The 26,238-nt window shown below is 41.7% G+C and overlaps 1 protein-coding gene across 1 annotated transcript; it reads left to right on the top strand.

The window, feature by feature from the left end:
- The first annotated feature begins 814 nt into the window (after positions 1–814).
- Positions 815–22,902, top strand: serpinh2 (serine (or cysteine) peptidase inhibitor, clade H, member 2). The gene is made up of 5 exons (XM_075451555.1): positions 815–893; positions 1,502–2,133; positions 6,846–6,938; positions 7,516–7,748; positions 19,031–22,902. The coding sequence occupies exons 2-5, from the start codon at positions 1,509–1,511 to the stop codon at positions 19,334–19,336; spliced, it is 1,257 nt and encodes a 418-aa protein (XP_075307670.1). The 5' UTR covers positions 815–893; positions 1,502–1,508; the 3' UTR covers positions 19,337–22,902.
- The last annotated feature ends 3,336 nt before the right edge of the window (positions 22,903–26,238 follow it).

The raw sequence follows: 26,238 nt of genomic DNA, 5'->3' as shown, positions 1-26,238 counted from the left end.
GTTCTGAACTTGTGTGTTTCTGCCCTCCCTGATTAGCATGCCAAAGTAAGTGTAATCAGATTTAACACCAAATCATAAGTAAAAAGAAAAACATCCTCAGATTGATCAAACCAATCAGACTGCTGGCTCTGTGGGCTGTATCCTGCCCAATGGGAGTGCTGGGTGTCAAGTTTGGGAGGCCCCTGGTAAACATGCAGCCTCCTCTGGGAGGGTTACTGAACTGAAGCGATGAGAAGGCCATTAGCGACCCCGCTTGAGTGGCTTCGAGAACTGCAACCCCCACTGAGCCAAGAACAAGAGGGTTTATTATCCCGGCATACCCACAAAGCTTCCTTTTCAATGTATGGAGAAACGCCTCATTTACTGCAACTGGTTGATTTTTGTTCTTTTTAAAAACCTGTACCAAGACTAACACTGCATCCACATAATCCCTGCCAGACACCAAGGGAACGGCAATAGGGATTTGGTGATATGTAATTATGGCTTTGTAAAGCATAAATGCAGCTATTAAGCCTGCATAAACCAGTTGGAAACAGATACTGGAGTTGACTTAAAGCGACCTCATACGCTTTTCTTTAGCGGAAGGCTTAAATGCATTTTTTTTATCTCTTGGTTTGGACGTTTAGATCAGTCGAACTGCTGTGAAACGCGATGATACGCTGCGCACTGACCATGTTGTTCTTATAAGGGGTTTCGCCTTTTTTTTTATTGTGGCTGCATCTAACGTGGCCAAAGTTTTTTTTCTCAGCTCAACAAGTCCAGTCTTGAAATAAAAAGTTGAGGGGGGCAAAGGTAAACTTCCTCCGTGGGTTGCCACGTCTGAGCCCGACACTTCCTCTGCAGCTCAGCTGGAAGGACCGACGGACGGAGAAAACACTTGAACGTAATTGACGGTAAATTTAAACAAATCGGCCTCTCTCTCTTTTTATCCTCTCTGTTTTGTCGTCAGGAGGCTTTAGGGAAACCAAAACGAAGTGGGTTGAACTAGACAGCAGATGTTCCCCGTCGCTCCTGTCACCGTCTCCTCAGAATCAATGACGCGTTTTATTTTTTTTTTTTTCAAGGCAAGACGGGTGAGCGTGTTTTAGTGTATCTCTTTCACCCACTCCAGTCTGAGAAAGCACTTCTGGCGACTCCATCGGAGCTAATTGTCCCGCAGATTTTTTTTCACAGTGGGTGAGATAATTATCAAGCGGGGAGGAATTTACTAAATCAAGTTTGCCGCTGTGGCTCTGGAGTTTGCTCAAATGGGCGTTTTACTGCAAAGAGGGAACCCTTAGGCTGTTTATAGTGCTCATTTCTCTCAGATATGAACGGTGCAATATCGGCATGGGAAGCTGGTGCAGAAAATCAAGTCAGAGTGTGTGTAAAGAATGGAGCTGCACTCTTTGCTTGCATTTTAATGGGGAGGGATGCATTCTCCTCATTCCTCATGTCATGCACACTCAATCTAGTCCAAACAGATCTTCATCCTGCCTCCTCTTCCTCTGCTCTCCTTTAGGTATACCATGCTGCCCAGACTACTTTTTTGTCTCCTAATTTCTCTGCTGCTGCAAGGCAGCACCACCAACACCACCAAGAACGCTGCACCCCCGGCCAGCCCGTCACCTCGCCCGCCTCCACCTCTGGGTGACCCGAGCTGGGCCCTGGGTCTGCGCCTGTACAAGGCCCTCCGCTCTGACCCGAGCTCGGCAAACACCCTTTTCTCCCCTCTTCTCTTGGCCTGCTCACTCGGAGCACTGGGTGAAGGCTCTGTGGGTACGACCGCCAACCAGATCCAAGAGCTCCTCAAGGTGCCGTCACCCTCCAAAGCAGGACGAGAGGTTGGGGAACTTCTGTCGGGGGCGTTGAAGAGCTTCACCGATGCTAACGGGACGGGCTTTCACTTGCACACGTCCTCAGCTGTGTTTACAAAGCAGACTCCTGCAGTCAGCCAGGCCTATGCAAAGGTGAGCCAAACCAAGTTCAGGCTGAGGCACCAGACACTGGGGAAAGGAGACTCGAAGGCTGACCTAAAGCAGCTCCATGACTGGGCCAAAGCTGCCCTCGGTGTGCTGCAAGGAGCTCCTTTGGAGGCAGAAATCAGGGCTAAAGCTGGAGCTCTGATCCTGGGAAATGCTCTGCACTTTAAAGGTTTGTAGAAACAGCGTAAAAGTATTGTGAAATACTGTGTGTCAGAAAAAAAAAGTCTTACTGTGACCCTAAAACCCCCCCTAAAAAAAACAACTCTTATATGAAATTTTTTTTTTATGGTGAGCATCCAATGGCACAGCTCACCGGATGGAGACCTGTAACAAAGCAGCTCCTTAGGACAGAGGGAGATCAATTGAAATGATCCAAGCTGTCCGTATTTGGATGAGAAAAATCCTGGAATGTGAATCTGGCAGGCATGTGCACCATTTTAGTGTTCACACAGCACTATACCCACTGCATGTTGTGTGCCAGCATGGCCACCTGTGTGCAGGGAGCATGTCTGTGTGTGTGCGCACATGCATCGGACTCCAGCTGGTGAACACAGCAGATAAAGGATGATTCTGGGGTCTATCACTGAGAGCTTATTCATCTTCCATTGGGGGGTGATGTGTCATCTTAAATAATTGAGTAACAAGTGTCCAGACTCTCTCCCTCGGTGTCATGCCGAACATCTGTGCTTGGAGCACTCCAAAGTCTGCAGCGGCACAGCTTGGCTCGGCTCGGTTCTTTGTGGCAGGCTGCAGTGGTGGGAAGTTGTGAGTATTTTGGTACGGATGGAGTCAGTCGGCAGCTCCATCTGTGATTTAACAGTTGAATCCCTGAGACATGTCCATCTAATCCTCATCAGAAGTTTCTTGTTGCAGAATGAGTATATCATTAAATGTAAAATATTCCCTTTTTTTTGGGGGGGGGGGTTCAGTATTTATTCTATTAAACTCTCAATTTATCATGAGTCATAGAAATGGCTTATTTTCCATTTTTCCTGGAATGTTATCGACCATCTCTCTCCGTCTCAGAGCACAGTCATCATTTATATGCCTGCTGACGGAGAGTCGCGTTTCTGTCTGTTTGCAGCCTCCACAAAGGATTACTATGGGTTAAATTTATCCTTCAGGTTCTCTTGTTTTTTTCTGTGGCATTTGTCTCTCTTTTTGCTTTTGTTTATCGCGTGTCTTATCTACCCCTGTCTCCTCCTCTTCCCACATGTCTCCTGTTCGCGTCCTTATCTGTGTCTATCTTCCTCTACTCCCTCTATTCCGCCCGCAGGTATTCTTTTTATTAGACCGATGAAGGCAGTGCAGCTGAAGTGAAAACAGATAGACAGCCCTCACATTTTTTTTTTAAAAAGCAACATATTCTGGCAGACAATGGCGTGATAAGCAATTTAATTAATTTTCTTTGTTTAATGTTTTGACTCTGTTGTGAAATTAGGTTTTCTGCGACCTTAATTGTTTCATTCATTAATTTTGTGGAGGAAATATACAAATTAGATTATTCAGAAGATTGTGTGGCACAAATTAGGTTATAGAAAATTGGATTCCTTCAGTTTTTTATGCACAATTTAGAAGTGGTCGATAGTTTGCTTGTTGCTCCTCCTAGCTGCCTTTGATTTTGTCGTCAATTTTGTGGTTTTTTTCATTTTTATTTCAGGCTCCTAAAGATGTTACAACGTGAGATAATGCATTGTTTTCTGAGACGGTGCCAGAATTTCTTTGGCAATGAGCAGGCGCCTGTTCAGACTGCCCTTTTCTGGTTTTATTCATTCTCCTTCTCTTTAGTTAATTATTTAAGGTGGGGGGGGGCTTAAAATAAAAGCTTTTTGCCATACCCCGTTCCCTTCTCTGTATACAACTTTCAAAGAAGGGGAAGGTCGGAGCCAATTAGTAGTGGAACATGTTTTTTGTGAAGAGACATTAAAAGCCAAAAAAAGGGCTGAATAGAAAGACATAAAATAGGAGCAATGTTTGGATGGGAAGGGGACAAAAAAAAGAATTAGGGTAAAAAAGATGGGGATAAAGTAAAAAGTGAAAACTGAGAAAGGCAAAGAAAGAGAGAGAGTGGCCTGCTGAGCGAGCGGAAGAGCTTGACAGACGTATTGGGGAAGGAGGGAGGAGGGTGTAAAGGCCTGCTTTGGGATTTCCAGTCCACACTGGTTAATTAATTCAGGCTTTGTTTTTGTTTTTAGAGACACACCAGTGATGGAGGAAGAAAATAATATTGTGAAAAGAGCAGGAGCAGGAGCAGGAGGGACAAACTTGCATAGTGCACTGCAACAACAAGGGGAACAACAAGTCCCTGCATATTTAACCTCCAATAACCGCTTCTGAAATACCACACTGCTGGTAATCAAAAGTTGATGAGGGGGGAGAGTGAGCCAGTCGATTGCCTTAAATTTATAGCACGACTTGGGATGTGCGTGATTCAGGGATTTCTGAGCTGTGCGTTCGTGTCACTGTTTCTGACGATGATCTGCCTGCTGCTGCAGTGTTGTCTCATTCAACAAGACAGCGCAGAGCAAGCCCAAAGCAGGCCCAATCAACTGATTCTACAGGTGGCTGAGGTCGTTAAATCTGCTTGATTTGCGACCGCTCTGTGCAGAACGCCGGTCATGATCGTGACATCATTTCAACAACATGGCTGCCACTTCAGGTAACCTTCAGCAAGTTGTTTTTGAATTCCAGTGGGATTGTATTTCTTCCAGGAGGCAGTGGGAATGCCTGTGACATATATTAGCATGTCGTTTGGCTGTGATTTGCGGTGGCTGCTGTCCAAAAGAGCCAGAGTGTTTCTTTTGTTTCCATTGGAAAATGCCACCCCTGCTGGCCACCCCCGATTGGTCTATTAATCCATCGTGAGAAAATTAAATAATGTGAAATTTGAGAATTACCAAAAGGCAACAGCCAGATTTACTCTGTTGTAGGGAGTACCAGTCAGCCTGTGAAAACAGTTGTACATCTTTCCAACTGGACTTTTCCTCGAGTGTGAAAAAAATAGTGATGAGAGATTTAGAAAGCACTCCTACTAAGGAAAACATATTGAAATATTTCAGGCCTCGTTTTTTATCCACTCACTGCTGGGATTGCCATCAAACTTTATAAAAGTGGAATTTATGTTTAGTACAACTAAGTAAATGAATTCAGGAGTCAAAGTTCTCATGAATTCAAACAAAATGTATGTCTTTTCACGGGATCTGTCCTGCACAATGCATCACGAATATCTCACCCAACAAATGAAAAGTTCTGCTGGTTTTTTTGGACAAACATCTGGAACACGTTCAGCTTATGTATCTTTAGGAACTTTGTTTCACTCAAATTGACACACAGAATCATCATTTATTACTACTTCTTTCATGCATCTATGAAAAATGCTAACAATGACACAGTTGGACAGACATTAAATAGTATTTTTGCTCCAACAAGTTGATTGCCAAAGAGCTATTATTCAAAATCGTGGCATATCTCAGCTCGGTGTGCAATGTGTCCTTCAAAAGTGAGAGGGATCTGACCAAGTGGAGGATTAGAGAAGAATTGGCAGGCCTAAAGAAATACGCTATGGCAGATGAATGAAGAGCTTTGGAATGTCCTTCAAGTAGCCTGGAGAACTATATCTGAAGACTACTTAAATGAATTATAAGAAAGCTTTTCTAAGAAAGTTTGTTTAAGAATAAAGCTGGCCGTACCAAATATTGACTTTCAGGCTTGTTATAATTGCACAAACTCTTTTCTCACCTAATATGTGCTTGTATTTGCATTTATATTTCCGCTTGTCTCAGTAAATTCCACCCATTTTAAATGTATAAAGAAATTAAGGGTGCCATTCATCGCCTCCCTTCTTTTGTTTATTTAAAATGTTTAATTTCACCCCAATTCTTTTCATTTCTGCAAAAGATGCCAAGTGAATCCAACCCAGGTCGGCTCAGGAGAAGCAGACAAACTCAGGTTGTTTTTCAAAACTGAAACCCGTACAATAGATGCTAACAGTGTTAGCAGCTCTCCCTTCATCACACTGAGACATCTGCTGCCGTGAGTTATGGATGTGAAAGAAATGTTTTTTTTTTTCTTTCCATTCTCTTCCCACTGACAGCCAAAAGTGGTACAGAACTTAGTCTTATTTGTCTCTTGAAAGCGTGACAACTTTTGATTGGCGCTTCAGATCAGATCAATAATCAACAATATGAACAAAAGATGCCGCTGCACACTTTCTTCAGTCGGTGCGTTTGATAAGAAAACCTCAAACTTTCACGTTGGCAATGAGGCATTTCAGTTTTATTATTTGACCTCTTTGTTCCTGAGCATTGTGTGTTGAGAGTAGGGATTTTTCCAAACGATTAATCATTAATGACCATCATCATTAGTTCGAGCCAAAGCCAGCCTTAGATGTCCTTCACAAAGAGTAAAATGGGCACAAAGTCATAATCTGTCGACCTCCGTGCTTCATCCAATGTTCCCCACGATATTGAATGGACCAGCAGCTTTGAGAATGTGTTGTGAGGTTATTACGACAGTAATTCCACTGCTTTCAGCCCTTCTTAAACTGACAGCTGTCAGGGGGGTTAGCAGGGCCAAGTAGGACGTGTTGAACGGTGAATGGTTCATGGCGGCCTTCAGGACAGTATAACTGCTTTAGTCGAGCACTCCAACTCAGCAGCTTTGTGAGGAGCTTACATTTTTAAATGTGCAGTGCATACTCCAAGATTCAAGCTCAGTGTAAGGTGGGGTCACCGATTGGGGCTTAAATGCTTTTTATAGATGTGGTATTGCTTAGCTTTATCCCCACTTTTTCAGCTTTTTCACCCCTTTCAATCACTGATTATTGTCCCACAGCTTGTCCTCATCAATCTCTCTGTATTTAAAATGTTTCCGTGTGTTCAGGGCTGTGGGAGAGAGCTTTCAGTGAGGAGAGCAACGATCCCCGCGTCTTCTTGGGAAGGAAATATACCAAAGTGGTGATGATGCACAGAGCAGGTAAAAAAACAAACACAGTCTGTTTCTGTTGTGTTCCTGCTGGCAAATAAATGCAGTGGAAAAAAAAGGACTCTGAAAATGCGTGAACATCTGTAAGTTCCAATCTGCTTCCCTCTTATTAATCACTGTCTACCTCATGGTTTATTTAGCAGGCTTTTCGTCGTTTATGTAATGTCTTCAGACAACAAAGCAGAGGGAATTTTTGCAATGAAAGCAGTGAAAGTTGTTGGAGAGAGGCATTATTTTCATTTTAAAGTTACTTATGATGCCATTTTCAATTCAGGAGAAACTTTGTTGCAGGGATGTGTTGTCATTTCACAGCAGTTTGCACTCTCTTTAAGTCTGAAGTTAAACATGGACTGTTGTTTCCTGCTTGAGTTGAGTTCATTTGGGCAGTGAGCACTCGAGCGACGCAGGATGATTGCTGTGACACAGCTGAAAAAACAGAGAACCAGCTTACAAGAACTGCTGTGGAGAACCACTACACTGAAGCACTAAAAAAGTCAAATGCCCCTCTCCTTGACACTCTGATCTTTCCTAAAGTCTGTGTCTACTCCCCTGCTGTCTCATCCTACAGGTTTGTACCGTTTCCATGAAGACACTGACAGCATGGTACAAATTCTGGAGGCACCTCTGTGGGGAGGTAAGGCCAGCCTTGTGCTCCTGCTGCCCTTTCATGTTGAAAATCTGGCCAGGTTGAACAAGCTGCTGACCCTGGAGCTGCTGTCAAAGTGGCTGCAGAAGACTAGTCTTACCAGTGTGGCCATCTCGATGCCTAAGGCAAACATCACAAACACGCTCAGTCTGCAGGTTAGTAGAGCAAATAACATCTTTTGAGAGATTTACTGAAAAACTTTGAGAACTTGAGCATTATGTGTGAGTCTTATCTTAGAAATATGTGCGTGAGTGTGTGCATTTTCTTCCAGATAAACACCAAATCAGAAAATGTAGGGATCATATAGACCATGCTGAAAACAACAAACAAAAATGTAGTGATTCTTACATATACTTTGACTTTTTCATCTTTGTAGATAGTATGAATCCAGTATGTTCAATGTTTTGTCTCTTCAACTTCTTTTCATTTGTTGATATACAGCCATTGTTGCATTTCAGGCCTGCAACACATTCCAAAAGAGTTGGGATTGGGTGTATTTTAAGGCTCGTAATGAGGTTAAAAAAAAAAAAAAAAAAGAATAAATAATGATGTTAATGATGTGACCAGGGGATGTCATTAAGTGTTTGTAATTATTATTCGGTACAAAAGCAGTATCAACGCGTCTTCGAGGGGCAAAGAGGATCCCTAATCTCAGATTTGTGTGAGAATTATGGAAACGTTTGAAAACAGTGTTCCTCAAAGAAATATCAGAAGAGGTTTTCATCTTTCTTTCTCTATATTTGATAACTTCATAAAATGATTAAAGGAATTGAAACTTCAGAGAGAAAGGGGCAAAAATCCCTCAAACAGCATTGCATCAAGACCTGTCATTCATTAGTTGCTAATATAAGCGCACGGGCTAGGGACTGCGATGCTGAGTAACATCCACAAATGCCCCAAAAACTTTACAGTGCGAAAAGGTTAACCTTGTCCAGAGGTGACGTTACCTTCTCTGGTCTCAGAGGCATCTGGGACAGACCATCCCGCAGTGGAAACATGTATTTGGTCAGATCAATCAGCATTCAAGATCTTTTTTTTTGGAGGAAATGGACACTGTGTGACAAAAGATGAAAAAGGACTGTCCAGCCTGTTACCTGAGACGCAAAACTGGATGTATAGCAAAAATAAAATGCAATCCACAACCCTAAACTAGAGACATCCGGGGTTCATACTGTTTCCAATGCAATAAAAGCAGGAATCACTGTATTTTTTTTTTCTATTTTCATTTTCCATAACTTTCCAGTTTTTTTCTGCTTTGCAATTGTACGCCTTCATTATCATCTTAAACTCGAGTGATCATTTCAGTAATAGATCCAACTTGTCCCTGGTGCAGTTCATGCATTCCAGTATTGCTGGTCTTTATTAATGTTTTTTCCTCTGTGATGTTTGTTACCAGGGACAGAGATGATATCTGACTCAATGGTCATCTAGAGGAGATCAGTTTAGCTCTAAACCTCAGCTTTAAAATGTATCCGTGTTCATGTGGATGTAGCCTGAATGTGCAGGGGAGAGGCCATCGCTGACTTTTTCTATACTGGGATTTGACAAAGTGGATCCTGTCCAGCCTCAGTTTCATTTAGCTTTTTCATTCATTTCTTGTATCCACACATTTTCACCTCTCCTTGTACACTTTCTTATAACAATCCAGTCGTCATTCTCACTGATTCGCCTCCTCCTTCATCCACCTCCTTTTGCTTTTCCATATCTCTTCTTTTTTCTTCTCTGCTTCTGTTCAGATCAGTTTCTGTTGCTGATAAACCTTTTCTTCCCTGATAAGAGGTTTTTTTTTCTCTATTCATACATAAATCGTCTTCCTCCTCACTTGCTTTGATCAGGTCATCTCTCTTTGTCCTTGTGCCTTGCTGCTCTGCCTTCACGTTGTGCTATGTTACTTGGTTGTCATTTCTTTATATTTTTACCCCACATGCAGTCCGTGACCTCTGTTCCTTGTCTGGTTTCCTGTCTGCTACTTGTACTGCCACTTTTAGATGTCTGAGTAACTACAGCACAAACCTGGCGTGCCCCTTTGAGATCAGTGCAGATTCTGACTCAGTTGAAATCAAATGTCACTCAATTCCCACTCTTCTTCCTCCCTTGAGGAGCTGCACACATAACATCTCACAGCTTTTACCAGTGAAATAAACCCTGGATTCCAGAATGCTATGAGGTTCCTGAGGATGACCATAACCTGTGCCCCCTCGGTGGGGTCCCAGATGCCATCCCACAGAGCTGCTTTTGCAGGAGCACAAAGGTTATGACTTAGCCCAGCTGGTAGTCTGGCACTCTGCTCCAGTCTCCACCAAAGCCAGCAGGTAGCTTGTCTAAGTCAGAAGATAAGGGACCAAAAGCATCGCCAGGCAGACAGGCAGCAGCTTAGTGGCAGCTAATGCTAATGTGAGTGCATGGAGTTCATTAAGGCTCATACAGACCAAGGAGGAGGCTGTGTTGGACTGTTAACTTGGGGATTTGAGCACTGTTGGGCTGATGGAAGAATATCTGAAAAGGCCACTTCCTGTTACAGGGGCAAGAGAACACACAAGTTGATAGATCCATGCTGGGAGAAACCCTGATGAGAATATCCTGCTGTCGTTGTCATTGTAGAAAGAATTTCATGGTTTTACAGATTATCTTCCTTTATTTCTTCAGGACTTTAAGCATTGTTTGTGTGAAAACTGGAGAAACAGCATACAGACAGTCGTCATGTTACTTTTTTGTCATGTAAATTGGTGACAGTTGATAAAACCACAGTTTTATCGTAACAATAAACTGGAGTTAATTTCTATCTTACAATATTACAAAATACACAGGCTAAAACACCCTATCAAATTTTAAGAGTAACAATTTGAATCATTCTTAGAATCAATTCTTTACAATTTTTGAAAACAAAAAAAAAAACACAAATGGCTTCAGGACAAGTCCTGCGTACACTTTGAAGAAGCCAATCCTTTAGCATCCTTCTCTTTTCTTCACTCATTTGTACAAGTAGCTCTGAGCCTGAAAGTCAGGAGAAATACACTCGTACAAAAACACATAATGACAGAAAAAGTAGAAAAAAAAACTAAACACAAGATAAAAAAAATAGATAAAGATTGCAGGCTAGTTCATTTGCTTTACTTAATATTGTAGCAAGGAATCATCAAGCCACAGAGTAATTTACTCTGACACTGCACCCAAACGACCAATGACCTGATAATCCAAAAATATTTCAACCTAGCTAGTTTTTTTTTACTTTAGCTCAGCAGCTAGCTTGATTTAACAGACAAAAGATGAAAGTTTGAGATGAACATTAGCAATCAGTATTTTGTTATAACCTTTCATCATCCTGTCACTCGGATATCTGTCTCTTTATGTCTGCATTGGCTCATCTTGCTTTACAGCTTAACTGATGTTAATCATTTGGGCGGTAAAGTCTTATTTCTGTGGCACTGTCAGTCTTCTTGGAGATGGACATGAACACAGCGGCTGGCAGAGTTGGGAGGAAGGGAACTTTTTTTGCGAACGGTCAAAAATTTAAGGAACTGTGTTTTTAAATGACAGCATTAAAAGAAAAAGAAAAAAACGCAGCCTGAGTTCTCCAGTTCGCATTGATGCCTTCTTACCTAAATTTACACTCTTAAGAGCTCATTTTCCATTCTCATCCTCATATGGTGTTGTTTTTAAATGCCCTCCCTGCCTCTAAAATGTTCATCACGTTCAGTCTAAACACAACCAGAAGTATGCTGAACAGGAGCTGGTGATACAACAGATGTAGATGAGCCAGAAAGGTTGAGTAAGCAGAAAAGAAAGATTGAGAAGTTAGTTGGACCTGACAGATACAGAAGGCATGCCAGTAAAACCCATTTCCTCAGGGCTGGGTACACTGACTGGAACCTATTACCATGTCCTCTCCATACGTATGTCATAACCTCATCATGGACTAATGAAATCCACTTTGCCCTCTTTCTAGTTTGACAAACATCTCTGTAGAGCTGCGCTGCCATGTTATTCTACCAGCCATGCCCTGAAGAACAAGCTTTTGACATTAACATTGTCAGGACGCTCTGGGGAGAAGGCTGTAATCTAGTACTAAAGCTTGGAACAACTCCTTTTGACACGGCTATGGCTCCGCCTGAGAAAGAGCAGAAAACACGCTGTTGCACAAATCCTCTTTTGTTCTGCAAGAGGGCTTGCCAGACCGAAGAAAGAAGTTCACTTTTGTAAATGGTTGAAAGTAGTTGTACAGTGTTTCTATTACGTAATCAAATTATGAATAAGAACATCTCTCTTTTGGGCCCTGATTGTCTGACGCATAACAAGCTGTCTTCCTTTGTTTGCTCTCTCAAAGGAATAAGCACATTTAAGGAATCTCTATGAGAGGGACAAAACCCTGAATGAGGCCTCTGCCCACTCCGATCTCCTCGGCCTATGCAGCCCCTCTGGCCAGTGACAGCCTGCCATGTGTTCTCTGATGGTCATTTTTCCAAATGGGTCAGGCAAATAATTGCTCATCACCGTGCGTTAATACTGTTTACCACTCTGTCTGTCAGTGCTTGGGATGGCCACAGACTCCTGAGATTAGAGAGCAGCATCTGGACAAACAGATGATCATAGTAGTGTGTGTGTGTGTGTGTGTGGGTGGGGGGTAGCCTCAAACACTTGTGTCCAGCGTGCATGGCACGTAGGTACAAACGAAATCATGCACTTTAGAATCATGTTAAGAGAATTTGCCACATCCATTGAACCCACTTCCCCCTTCACCTCTGTCCTTTCTGTCATATCAGTCGCAGGGATCTAAATCCTTTTTTGTAGGTCTCACATGTGCCTCTAACACTCTATCTCCGAGCAAGTGTACCTCAGCCCTGCTGACCTAAATACAAGTGACATTCGGCAGGAAAGTGAGCCGGAGAGGTGGAGGAGGACGGAGGGGGGGGTCAATGATTGCTTGGGGACAAGGTGGAAAGTGTAAAAAAGAACTATGAATAGCCTCAGAATTTTTTTCTTGCTTTCCATCTCTTGTAGTGTTTTCCTCCAAAGGGCACATTGTGTTGGGTCTGTAGCCAGAGACGAAGAACCCTCTTAACAAGCCCGGACCAGAGGTCACCGATTAACCACCTTCTCTCTCTGATCCTCTGCTGACCAGGCGACACACACACACACACACACACACACTAATAGCCAGACTTGAGCTCAGCTCTGGCTGTATCTCCAGTTGGTGACTAAGACAGATGAGCATGCACCAGAGAGCTCACTCAATCATGGCTAATGAGGTCAAAAGGGCATCAAATATTTACAAGAGCGCACTCTGCGGTGTACAGTGTCAAGGGGCAGCTGTTTTAACATAGCTACCATAGCCCCGCATCACATGAATTAATCAGATGTGTTTCATAGCCGTTTGTTTAACATCTCACTAAAAGCCCGGGTTTCTTTTTTGCATCTGTATTTTTTTGTGAAATGGCATAAAAAGCTGTCCATGTGCGTACGCAAATGAGCGAATGAGACACACCAGCATATTGACCATGGAAAAGAGGTAAAAGCCCATGTAAATAAACAAGTAGGACAAAAGCTGATGAGGCTCAATAAAGGGATGGAGAGGCTTTGAAGTCTTCAGGGAGCTGACTGCGTAAGAGAAAGAGAGGTTTTTTGTTTATTCCTTTTTTTCTCTCTCTTGAGCCTGCATCAAATATGTCCATGAAATGGAGCTGTGATGATGCCACTGCATGCTTGAAACCACCCACACAGAGTGTTAAGGGCAGCAGTGAATTAAGCAGAACATGTCTATTTGTTTAAGGTGCCAGCAGCTTAAAATAATAATTTTTATGACTGTTATGGCTAAACCAGAGGGAACATGAGGTTTAAGCTGCACGAGAAGAGGAGGTGAGGGCAATTTTCACCCCTAGTCTGTCATCATGATGGGGCTGATTATAATCTTGATGTAGGCGCCAGGATCGATTGGACCTATTTGTTCCAGTCTGGGTCAGTTGGTTTTCACGATGATAAGAAACTGTCATTCTGTAGCGCTAGCTTATTAAAACAAAGCATGGAGCATGTAAGGAGGAAGGAGGGGAGGGAGGAGACCTGACCCCCAATCGTTGGGCTTGTGTTTGAATCCAACCTTTACACTGCTTTAATACTTTATTGCTTAATGATGGATGCTCTAGGCTAAAGTGTTCAATTCAGGCATGTGCATTTTCAGTTACAAATACTGTTGATTATTCAGTCATTTGATGATATTGTGTCAGTATTACAACAAAATGTTTCATACGCTGTGTGCCCCCCGGTGCTTGACTCATAAAACACATAAAACCATGTGACTGGTCTCTGTGGACTTACGACATGCTGGCCGTACTCGCCAGAGTTTGCACTGGTGCTCCTGAGATCCACGCAGATCTTTTATGAATACACCATTCGTATTAGTGTTAGTAGTATTAGTACTAAGATCACACCTTTTACCAATCCTGGCAATAGAGAAATTGATGTTGGCATCACACGTAGGTTTGCACAGACTTCAAATTGTGATCTTGATTGCTCTGAAGACCCTGAACTCTAACTTCATGGTATTTTACCCTCAAGCAGTGGGATGAGGCTCCAAATCGTATCTGTCTACTTTTACTCCTCACAGACAAATGATAAAATGATCCTACCACTGCGAGTAAAAAAAATAAAAAACCGCGTTTCAAATGAGTATCAATATTAAAACACATCTTGATTATCAATATAGTGATAATAGTGTAATTCGTTTGCTATAATAATACTGCCGGATTTTGTAGGGGATCAGATTTAAGCACAATGCTGGCTAATTAATCTGCAGATTTTGCATTCAGTGGTACGATTTAGTTACTCACAGTAAGGTCTGTCTTCTCTCTCCTTTTCTTTTCTTCATCTCTTCCTTTTCCTCTAAATTTTGCCATTTTTAGCTTAACCAAACTACAAACAACAACAAATTATGAGTTTCTCTCTGACTTCTCCCCTCCTGCTGGGCCTGAAGCAGCTGTCAGACACACCGTCTCACTTCCTCATTTATACAGCCATTATCAAAGCACATGCGGGATAGAAACAGTAATTTGTTGAAGATTATGTCTTTGAAACCATCAAAATCCCTGGTAAGTATTAGTTTGTTGCCCGAGGGTTTTTAATGATCAATCCACTATTATTGTGAGGAAACTGACATCATCCTTGGAACATCCTCAGACCAGAGTAGAATTTAGAACTAGTTTTTCTTTGACTACTGTGACTCTGTGGATGTTAAATTAGCTGGTAGGTTGTCAACATTTACCGTAAATTACTGTAGTAATCACCGTTTAAAGACGACAAATCTCCATGAAGCTGTAGACACCGATCAATGAAAAGTCATTTTTAATGCTGTGATTTTCTCGGCTGGTGGAATTATTCTAGTTTGAATGTCTGTGGTGAAAGTGCAACAATTTTAGGGTTCTAAAACTGAACTAATGCGTTGCACTATAACACTATAACATACAGTTGCTTGTAAAATGAGCAACAAAATATGTTTAATTTAGACATGGGCACCTTTATGGTATGTAAAACGCCAAAGTCATTCTTACTGGCTGACTTATTGTTGGTCATAACCAAGCCTTTATTCATCTGTCTGACGATTTTCAACTTCAGCTTTGTTTACCTGCGTTTTGTCCTGAAAGGATAGAAGCTTAATGAATACATTTAACAAGTTGGTGTAACACGCAATAGCATTTCAGCATGATAAAAACTTTATCATCCATGACAAAAATAATTCATGCTGAGTAAAAGATGAATGAGTGAAGAATATGTTGCCCTTTTAAAAAAGCGTCCGTATTAGCACACTTTCATGTCGCCGATGATTAAAACGAAGGCCTTGTTGGTGTACTTAATATAGGATCTGTACAAAATCTGTATTAAGTATGACCACAGTGACTCTTCCTCTGGCTGAGATTTGGGAGGTTTATCCATGATGACACTGTTGCCGTGTGAGCACTTATTAACACCTGTCGCTTTGCACATGTACGACACAAAAGGCAAGAAGGTCAAGTCAGCTTGTGTTTGTGTCTGGCAGATTAATGCATTCTCCAGGAATGCCTTTACAAATGCGTTTACGGCAGTCAGCATGACTTAAAAACAGGGATGGGGCTGGTCAAATAGCTGGATATAGTTTGAATAAAAAAGCTATAGTAGAATTAAAAAAAAAAATCATTTCTTTCCTCTCGTGGCCTGAAACTGTTTGCAGTTTCAAGACCTGGATACACAAAAAGTGGACTGAGTCTATCCCAGCTGTCATTGAATGAGAGGTGGGGTACACCCTGGACAGGCTTGTATATCCAAGTAAAGAATATTGTGGAACAAAAAGAATCAAATGCACTTTTTCCTGTGCCCCCAGTAATACTTAATACTTCCCTGGTCCTTTAATAGTTAATCAATGGCATAATTATAGAAATATCTTTGTTAAAGAAACATTTCCAGATCAACCTCACTTTTTGTCCCTCTGTTCTGGCTCTTTCTTGGTTGTCTGTGTCATTTGCTATTTAGAGGGATACTTTTATGTTGTTGTTTTTTCAAGTTTAATTGACTTTTCTCAAACAATTGTAGCAAGAATTACCAAGAGATTCTGGTTTTCATGGAAGTCGATTCTTATTTTGTACAGGGACTGTAAAGTTTGAGATCTCGAGGAGATTAACATGGAAACGAAAACCTTTAATTGTACCATTCGTAAATTTTCACTGGCTCCACTCAGAGCAATAAATACAAGATGGAGTTTGTAGGAAGATAACATAAAAAAAGACAATAAAAGACAATCTGACGAAATAGTTGAACAAGTACATGTGGAAACACAGAAATGAACAGGGTGTTTCAGTTTTTGATATTCAGCCTACCTGGCTTCATCCCTGCTTTTTTATTGATGGGATTTAGTTGTTGTAGTTGGTGTGTAGTCTCTTTTCCAGTTCCCACATAGTTTACATGCAGAAGCTTTAAAAAAAAGCACCACTTTGCAGGAGTCTCCCTTTTTGAGCTGTTCTTCTTGTCTCATTTTTCTTTTTCTTTTTCTTGTTTTTCAATGTATTTGTGCCACCACTAGAGCAGCTATGCCTTTTCAGAATCCTCACTGGCTCCTCACAGGTGGAGCCACATCATGTCTTTGCTGCCACAAACTGTCCGCTCAACAGCCCCCACAGGTATACCCAAAATGCTACTTAGTTTGCTCAACCATCAAGGTGAAATAATGCGATGCTGCATGCCTGAGGGTTGATGCCATGCTTCTTCAGGCCTGGTTAGCCATCACACTGCTGTAGGCCAAGTGAGCCCTACACACACACAAACAGAAGAAACCACCAACTGACAATGCCTGTGGCTCTTACTCACAGACAAATAGCTTGTGGAAGCTGTGAGCGAGACATCAGCAGTCCTCCCAGTGCTGTTCCATCTAAGATTCATGTGGTGCGTCGAAGAGAAAGGGCAGCCAAAGAGCACCTCCCAGAGGTTTTTCTCCCCATATAATGTGGTTCCACACCTCTGTGGGGCTCCTCTTACATCCTTTGTCTGTTTCCCATCATGCTGACGCAGGATACGTTTTACACTTCATAGCTTCAAAAAAAAAAATAATAATAATTTTGTGCTTGATCCTCACCTGAAGCACTTCTGCAGGCGGAGTGATTGAATATTAGAGAATGAGGATGGATGGACACGAGTTGGAAACAACTTTAACTCGCTCGCACATTTGTCTCAAGCAAGTGGAGGAACACACCAAGTGTCCGTTTTGTCATTAGACAAGGAGCAAAAATACTTGAAGACCAAGAAGTTGCACGATCGCTGCGCAACACCTAATATTTGTCCAGGAAGAATGAGGTGGGGAGTAAGAATACGGAGTTCGGAACAGAATAGGATGAAGTGAGGCCACGTGAGGCAGATGAGGAATGGGTACAGCAGACAAGTGGCAGAGCAGCAGAGGTAGACAGTGATGCAGTGGTGGAGGGTGGGAGGAAAGAGGAAGAGTGGGGGAATAATGGATGAAGACAATAGAAGTGCATTAGAGCTGGAGGTGGCACGTGTATCCCTGTGAAAGAATGCCCTTTACGTGATGCCTACATCTGTTTATCCCTCAACTTATTTCATATTTAGATATAGAGCCAAAGTCATTTCTTCTTGCATCCACAACTCAGTTTTTTAATCAGAAAAGCAGATGCAGATGTGTGAAAAATGAATCACACTTCTTTTCTATGGATACACAACGAAAAAATAATCTGGTTCACCCTGGGGTGAACTTTCTGGGCGTCCACTCGTGGGAAGATAGACAACTGCCTTAAATGTCTCCTGTTTCAGAATAATCATTTCTCTTTGGAAATGGCCTTATAACCCTTCCCCAGATTGTTCAACAGCAACAATTGCTTTTTGTGTTAATTGTGTTAATACCATTGTGTTAATACACAGCTGAATGCGCCAGACCAGCAAACTGATAAAACCTCTGCTTCCATAGAGGTTAAGTCACCTTGCAGGCGATCAATTAATCGAGTGCATTTGATTAGCAGGACCTGGCTGCTACTTACCCTCTTAATTCCTGTAGAAGCAGTAAGATCGATGTATTCAGTTTTCAGACTCTGCCTGGGTTAGTTTTTGTTCAGATGATAATGACACAGTGTAACTTGTCATATATCGCTCATCTGACATTGTATTTGGCTAATTTTAAGTCCTTGTAAGGACCAGATTATTTACATCCAAATTATTTACTGTTATCTGCCTGTAAAAGATAGTTCTAATAAAGAGTTCAGTCAGCTTTAGTTTGAATAACGCCAGAAAACCCTATTGTAACACTCTCATCTCCTTTGCAACGTCTGGCTGTGGCCTTAAGCAACATCCACACACACGTTCACACCAACACATGCTCTCGTGTGGCCCCTGGAGAAGGCTGTCACTGTGAGTGGCCCTCTGCCATGGGAGGATAAACTACCTGTCATGGCGGCGACTTTCTGTGGAATTCATATCAGAGGCAAAACAAAGGAGGTGCTGAGGTCACGGGGCATCACTCTTAAATTATTCATCCTTTGCATCCTCCTTCCGTCTCCTCTCTGCCTGTCGCCTACTTTGTTCTGCCAGCTCACAACAAGGGCAACTGTCAGCCTCCTTTCCATTTTGAAATTTGAAGATAGAAACTAAATAAACATTATAGCAGAAAATTAAACCCCTTTAGAAAAGTTACTCGTTCACTGGTTAGGAGGGTATTTTCAGTTAACCATGTGGGAAGGTTCAGGAGGGGCAGCACACATCACTTCTGAGTGTCACAGCATCATGAAATTTTAAAATATTCTTTCCCTCCCGCTCATCGTTTGGTCTCCTTGAGTGCATAATTGATCAGTGCCCTGGCAGCTGCTTGTTTGCATATACTTGCAGATCATCTCTGAGCTGGATGGCCTTAGGATTTAAGACAGCCGATTCAAAACACAGTCCATTAATTCCATCCTTCTCTGTTTTCAAATTCCAGAAACAGTTGTTTACTCTGGGCTTGACTGATGCCTGGGACCCAAAGATGGCTGACTTCTCCGGGATGTCAGAAAAGAGCAAAGGCAAACTTCATCTTGCCGGCGTCCTTCACTGGGCTTCCCTGGAGCTGGCGTCTCCGACTGGGAAACAGGATGCAGAGCTCGAGGAAGAACACGTAGAAAAGCCCAAGGTGTTCTACGCTGACCACCCGTTCATCATCTGTGTTAGGGACAACACTACTGGCGCCCTGCTGCTTATGGGAACTCTGGAGTACGCAGAAGGAGAAGCCTTTCATGACGAATTGTAGCATCTCTCCTGACTTCCTGTCTTTTCTTGTCTCTTTTCTTTACACAGACCCTCTCAGAGACTGCTCACTTGTTTCTAAGTGGAGACATTGTCATTCACAGTGGCACACTATCACATCAGAGTACACTGTCATACACTGACACCACATAGTGTTGTGCTGACTGACACTGACACCGCCATACCTGACACTTACACAGAGCAACACCCACACAGCATGTATAAAGAAATGATAATACTGTACCAGACATGACTGAAGTTGACTGATACAGCTAAAATTTGATGGTTTTTCTCCCCACCCACATGTATACACTGATCAAGTCAACACAAAATGACAAACTAAAGCACACTGACCAGCACTAACATGCTGACAAGCAGATGTAGTTAAACTGATACAACTTACAGCACCGTGAACAAAGAATTTTAACAAACAGAAGCTCACAGTGACACCTCCCTGGCATACGAACACTAGATCAGGTGTGTGTGTGTTTGTGTGTCAGGTGGAGACCAACAGATTCAGGGTGACCCTGTAGCCTCTGTCTGAGCTGCCGGAGACCCATGGCAGGGTCCCCAGAGCTGCATCTGAGGAAGACTGATGGATCAGCCAAGTGCTTATTGATGAGCCAGCTGAATGCTAATGACTGTAATGCGTTAGAGCGCTTGTCAACAACGCGGAGAGGACGGGAAATCTTTTAATCTCTTAATGCCATCAGTGATCAATGATGCCATTGGAAACAAAAAATCACTGACATTGTTTCACTAAAATGTAATAACTTGATACTGAAAATGATTACAGGTTGAAAGTTATTGATGGGGACAAAAAACAAAAATAATAATAATCGGTTCCTGGTTTTTGGTGTTTTTCCCTTTTGCCCCAGTATCAATGCCATTACTCGTTCCTTGATACAAAACAATCAAGCCTGAAATTTGAATACATCGCATGTGTGGACTGCCACAGCTCCGTCTTTCCTGACAGCATTGGTCTAAACTGCTATTTTTATTCTTTACTTCTACCCTGAGTTGAATTGGCTGCCACTGAGCCTTAAGGGTGCATGGGAGTAGATTTAAAGCCCTGAACTAGCATCAGTTATTGAGTCTTAGTGGCAAACACACGACAGCCTCGATGTGCCGAGGAAGTGTAGCGGTTACTTTGTCAACAAACTCACCAAATGCTTCCAGGCAACCACGGGCAAAATGTTTCTTCCATTTACACGAATGAATAATTGAGAAAAAAATATATATATATATATGAGTGAAGCAAGGAAAATAGTCCCTCTTTGCCTTTCCTCTTAAAACAGTGTTTGCATCTTGGGATCTCTGCTGTTTTCTGTGTTTTATTTAAAGAACTAGAACATTTCAGTCCATCTGTGCACACACACAAAATATTTCCAGTATCGGACGGTCTTATCCCAGATGTCTCGAAAGCCTCGTAATGCACCCAGAAAAAGAAGCGCCGCTGTGTATTTTTGTGAAAGACAAAATATGAGCGTGAGCTACATCTGTCCTGTTACAATGCGACACTAACAGTCTAGACACACAGCTGGTCTGTCTGATTCACTGCATTCAACTAATATGTGCTCCAGTAACACTCCAGTATTCTAGCTTTCTTCCTAAATTAGCCCCCTTACACCGGTCTGCTCAGCAACAGTGTGCATTGCTGCAGTTGCCTCTCTGCAGTGGCCTCTCGTACAGCACAGACCCGCAAAGGTTACTATACTGCAGGTATAGTCCACAATGAGTAATCCCGTGTGCTCAATTTAGACAAGCCAATGATGGATCTGAGGTTGTCTGCTGTGAGCACATCAATCGTGCTTATTCTAACACCAGCTCCCAATTGACTCGCCTTCACATTTATTCAGGTCAGAACGCTGACAATCGCATGCATCTCTACATCAGCTCACAGGTAGCCAAACATATACTTAGTTACAAGAAAAAGGTAAGAAAAATCAGTTGTCAGTGCAGCCAGCCAACCATTTATCAAGCCTAGAAGAGGGTAGATGTTTTTTTACGAGTATTATGCTCCAAAGGAATCATCTACTGTGTTTTAAAGGGAGCATTGGTGATAGATAACTATGAGATTGCGTTGAATCTGCTTTGGTTTTGATATTTTAGTATGTTCTTTCTTATATTTTTCTATCTATTTCATGAGAGTACGTTGTAGTGTAGCTGGTTTCAGCGTGACATAGAAGGTGAGCAAAACCTCGCATTTCATTTCCTGCACTGAAAAAAAGTCAAATAATACATATATATATATACATACATATATATATGTTTTAAAGAACTTTGAAATATATATAAAAGCATTATTCTGCAGCCCTAGTGACAAAAATATACTTTGTTGCTCTTGTGCAAAATAATAAATTCATAGACCAAAAATTTACACTTTTATTCCATCCAATAGTTCATGGATTATTTTCCATACACACTTTATCTGACTCAGGATCAAGAGGGGACTGGAGCCTATCCTATTAACTATCAAACAAGAGGCTAGGTGCACCTTCGACTGGGCTATACTCAGTCCATCACTGTTCCAGCACAGAGATTTATGATACAAACAATGATACGCTCACACACACTGGCAATTTAGAATTGCCAATTAACCGAGCATGCTTTTTCTTTAGGATTGTGGGAGGAGGCCACCCAGGCACGGGTAGAGCATGGAGACTCCACACAGAAAGACTCGAGTTGAGATTTTGTACTGGGGACCTTCTTGCTGTGAGTGAACAGTGCAAACTGCCAAAACACACATATATAAAAAATATAAAGATGAAGGAACACAAAGAGTACCAAAATGATTCTGTAGTGAAACTAACAAAAGGCTGATGAAAAATAAAAAAAGTACAACTGGAAGTAACTTGGATGGCAAATGAAAAGTTTACCCAATTTTCATGTGTCGTGTACCTTTAAAATTAGGAAAAGGTCCACAGTAATTAACTTCAGGACAGTTTCTGTGCCTTCCAGTTTACTTACAGCTGTGCCTTTGAACGTAGAAACAAGACCCCTATTTCTGTGTGCACGGTACCAACAGTCGCAACCAAAGTGCTTTAAAATGCACACAGAGCTTACACAACATGCAAGTTTGTGTCTGTCTTTGTTTACCTCAGAGGACCACGCAGCTATTGATTTTTTAATTGGGTAGTTTGTACTCCTCTCTGATGCTTTTTATCTAACTAAACCTTGTCACTCTGCACAATTGTTGCAACATTTAAGAGAAAGATTCCATCTGATTAACACGAAATCATTCCTAAGCCAACTGGATAGTTTAAGAAAGATAGAAATTTCAATGTGGCTTTGAATGGGCTTTTGGAGAAAGTGTTTAAAGATTAAATAGAATAAATATATGAATAGACACTGTTTGTGTCTATTCATAGCATGTTCTGTCCTAAGGCACTCTTTAGCAACAGGAAGCAGCAGTCTTTTGTACAGTAATCCAGGTTAACTGCATTATGAGTGCTCTGTGAAGACTTGATATTGCCACCAAATGTAAAGTCTCCCTTAAGTCTCTCCCATAAAAAAAAAAGGTTTTAAGGGAATTTAATGTTTAATCATTGGTTTTAAATAAAATATAACGTTGAAGTGGGACCGTGAACTTCCTGTCTTCTCTGCTGCCTCGTGTGATGGGTTCACCTCTTGGTCAAGTCAAGTGGTGGAGAAGAGAGTGAGACAGCGAAAGAGCACTCAGAGCAGAGTCATCCCAATTACAGTACAGTACTTACCCTTAAGAGAGAATCGTACAAGTAACTCAACTGGGGGTCAACACGCTGATAGAGATGCTGGAGGGGCCCCTCCATTTTCGCCTTGCTGCTGTCAAAAGCTTGAGATGGGTAATGAGAAAGATGCAGGCGCGCGATACGTGGAAGCAGATTTTTCTTGTGCTCGACTGTAGAGATGACTCACTGACATTCGGAAAAGTGACACAGATAACCAGCTGCTTCAGACCATTTATATTCACATTTAAACCCACGGCACAAGGGGCCTAAGAGAACAGGTGCTTCGCTTTGACTTTTTTCTCCAGGAAGGTGCCTTTTCTGAGCTGAACATTTAACAAAATGCAAACGAGAATAAATTGAAATATTGAAAAAGAAAACAGCCACCTTTGGCTTTGATCAAAGCTCTGCGAGCTCTAATCTTACTCGAGGAGAGTTTTTCAACATAACTTGCTGCAGTCTTTCCTCCTGTGTTCTGAATACATTCACAGAGAAGCTGACCACCCGTTCGAAATCTTCGGTCAACCTCGTCTCAGACAAGATTCACAGGGTTGAGGTTGAGTGACTGACTTGGCCTTGACATGACTGATGTTACACCTTGCGTCTGTTTCTTCTCTAAAGAGTTTTTGCACAGCCTAAAGTCGTGCTCGGGGTCATTATCTTGCTGTAGGACAAATTTAGGACCCTCATATAAGTCTCTGGAGGTACAACAGAATACTGAAAGATGGAGTGATATCCATGTTTGCCATGGGCAGTTTGCCTTGGATTTTGTAAAGGAAACCCAAATCACTGACCCCTCCTCACACACAATGAGGAATCATGGTTTCACCTGTCGGATTTTGCCGAGGAGTGTCTCATAAAGCTGAATGGTACCTGACAGACAGTTTACGTGTCTGTCGTGCAGACTAACGCCAAGAAACTTTTCCTGTGCAGAGGAAGTTAACCTGGGCCTCCCACTTCAGGTCAGACTGTGTTCCAATGAGGTGATGGAGAGTGAGTACCCTCTGAACTGCACCTACTGATAAAAAGTCTTTTTGGCAATTTGCTCTGTAAGTTTATGCTTCATGTCTCAAAATTTTAACTGGCTGTCTTGTTACTTTGGGAAGTTTCCTCTGCTTCTTTATTGCTTTTGAAGAATGTTTGAAAATCACGTTTGGGAGTCTTTTTCTTTTCTTTTTTTCTAACAATTTCTCATTGACTTGGAAAAAAAAAGAAAGAAAAAAAGCTTCTGTAGAACAGCAACATCAGAGCAGCGTTGTCGTCTGGCCTTGAACCTTTTGAAGCCGTTAAATCATTTTCTAAGTGAAAATTCAAACAAAACCTAGCTATTAGACCTCAAAAGATGCTTGAGAGCGAACAGTTATGTTAGCTAATTTGAGGAGTCACAGATATGGTGCCGCTAACACTGCAGCTGCTGTTGCTTCCCTGTGTTACGTTAACCCGATTGTGGCATATGTGTGACAGACAAACTATTGTTAATTCTGTTGCTATTGATAAACATGAGGGCAAATATGGGCGTTTACAGTGAAAGCCTTTTAGATTCCTCAGAGGCTGAGAATGAAAGGTTGAGGTCGAGGGCTTTAAATTTTCCAGAAAACCCTGGGGTTTTAGAGAGCTCGAATTGTAAATTGTTAAGTGTGTTTTAATACATTTGACACTGCCGTATGTCATTTAAAAAGACTTACATGCAAACTATCATTGTTGCACTTTTGAAGAGAACTACATATATATATATGAATAAGGTTAATATTAGGGGGTTGTTATATTTGTTAGGAACCACTTTAATAAGAGTGATCACCTTTGGAGAGTCCACAAAGCAATTATGGATGCTAAATATCACAGACAGTTTTCTCTGCCATTGTTTTCTTCTTCACCAGCAGATAGTTAATATGCCCGAAGCAGACACTCTGCTGCAGCCCATATTAATGTAATTGATCATTGTCAACTTTTGTGTTTCCCTTTAACGTCCAACCACGTATTGTAGCGTGCCGTTTCTTGTCTGGTCTTCTTTACAGCACAGGCACAGGTTTTTCATTAGTAACATTTTCTGTTTTTCTCCCCAATAATCTGTCTCCTTTATTGCACACAGTCCTTAGAAAGTGACATCTTCCAAAACTGAATCAAAGTTTCAATAAAGCCTGGACTGCTGCAGGCTTTGACAAGCAAGGTGGATGGAGTGGAAGAGTACAGAAAGAGACTGAAGGAGGATATATCAGTTCTAGTGAGATAAATAGTTAATGAAGCTGTTGACTCCACCATTTTATTACTTTTGTCTTAGAATTTTCCCCTGCTTGCAGCTCTTTCCGTCCACAAATTATTCATCGTGGGCCCCACATCCCCCAGCTGTCAATCCCAGAATAAGGAATTGGTAGTAGTTAGTTTGTCAGGAGCTCAGGTGCATGTATTCTTTGAAAGATCCTGACAAAACTATCAAAACTATCAAAATACTATAGAATTGTTGCTGCTCTGTTTAAAAGAAATGGACAAAGCTAAGACTGTGACGACTCTGAAGTCGGACAAGACGGTTTCATACTTCTATTTAACCTTTATCAGTTGATCAAACTTTCATCTCCCCTGTCTTATGAAGCTGAAAAGCCTCAACCTTTCTAATCCTGTAGAGGTTCGTCCTTTTAAATAATAATACTGAGCAGACATGTGAATGTACAGTACATATACCTAAAAAGGAATTAGTTATGAGCAATGCATCGCAAAGCAGTTTGAGAGTATTACTTTTTGAGTGTCTTTATTTCAATAATGCATTAAAGATTTATTTTAGGTGTTCTGGAAAAGAGTTTCATTGTATGACTGCACACAGGTAAAATCCATGCATTTTCTTTATATTTTATCCTATAAAACAGAAGACAGGGTAGATAATTCTAATATATAAAACATAAGTAATTGTGAAAATTGGTGTCCTTCAACAGATCGCTGTATTTCAAACATCTGTTAAATTGTTATGTGTGTGTGACAGAGAAACTGTAGTCTAATGCATTAAGAAGAAATCCTTGACTATCTACTATGAACTTGTAAAATCATTGACTCGGTAATGGAAACCTTTTCAGGAGTGGAGAAAAGGGTGGTCAAGGCTTCCGCACTGCCAAGCCTGACACTCCGCAGGCTGGAACAATATGATCGAGACTGCAGATGAGCAGTAAAGTGGAATAGCACTCAGTTCAACACATCTGTTTCTGTGTGTTCC

Source organism: Odontesthes bonariensis, chromosome 19, assembly GCF_027942865.1.
Source record: "Odontesthes bonariensis isolate fOdoBon6 chromosome 19, fOdoBon6.hap1, whole genome shotgun sequence".
Lineage (NCBI taxonomy): Eukaryota > Metazoa > Chordata > Actinopteri > Atheriniformes > Atherinopsidae > Odontesthes > Odontesthes bonariensis.
This window is presented reverse-complemented; position numbering and strand designations above follow the sequence as displayed.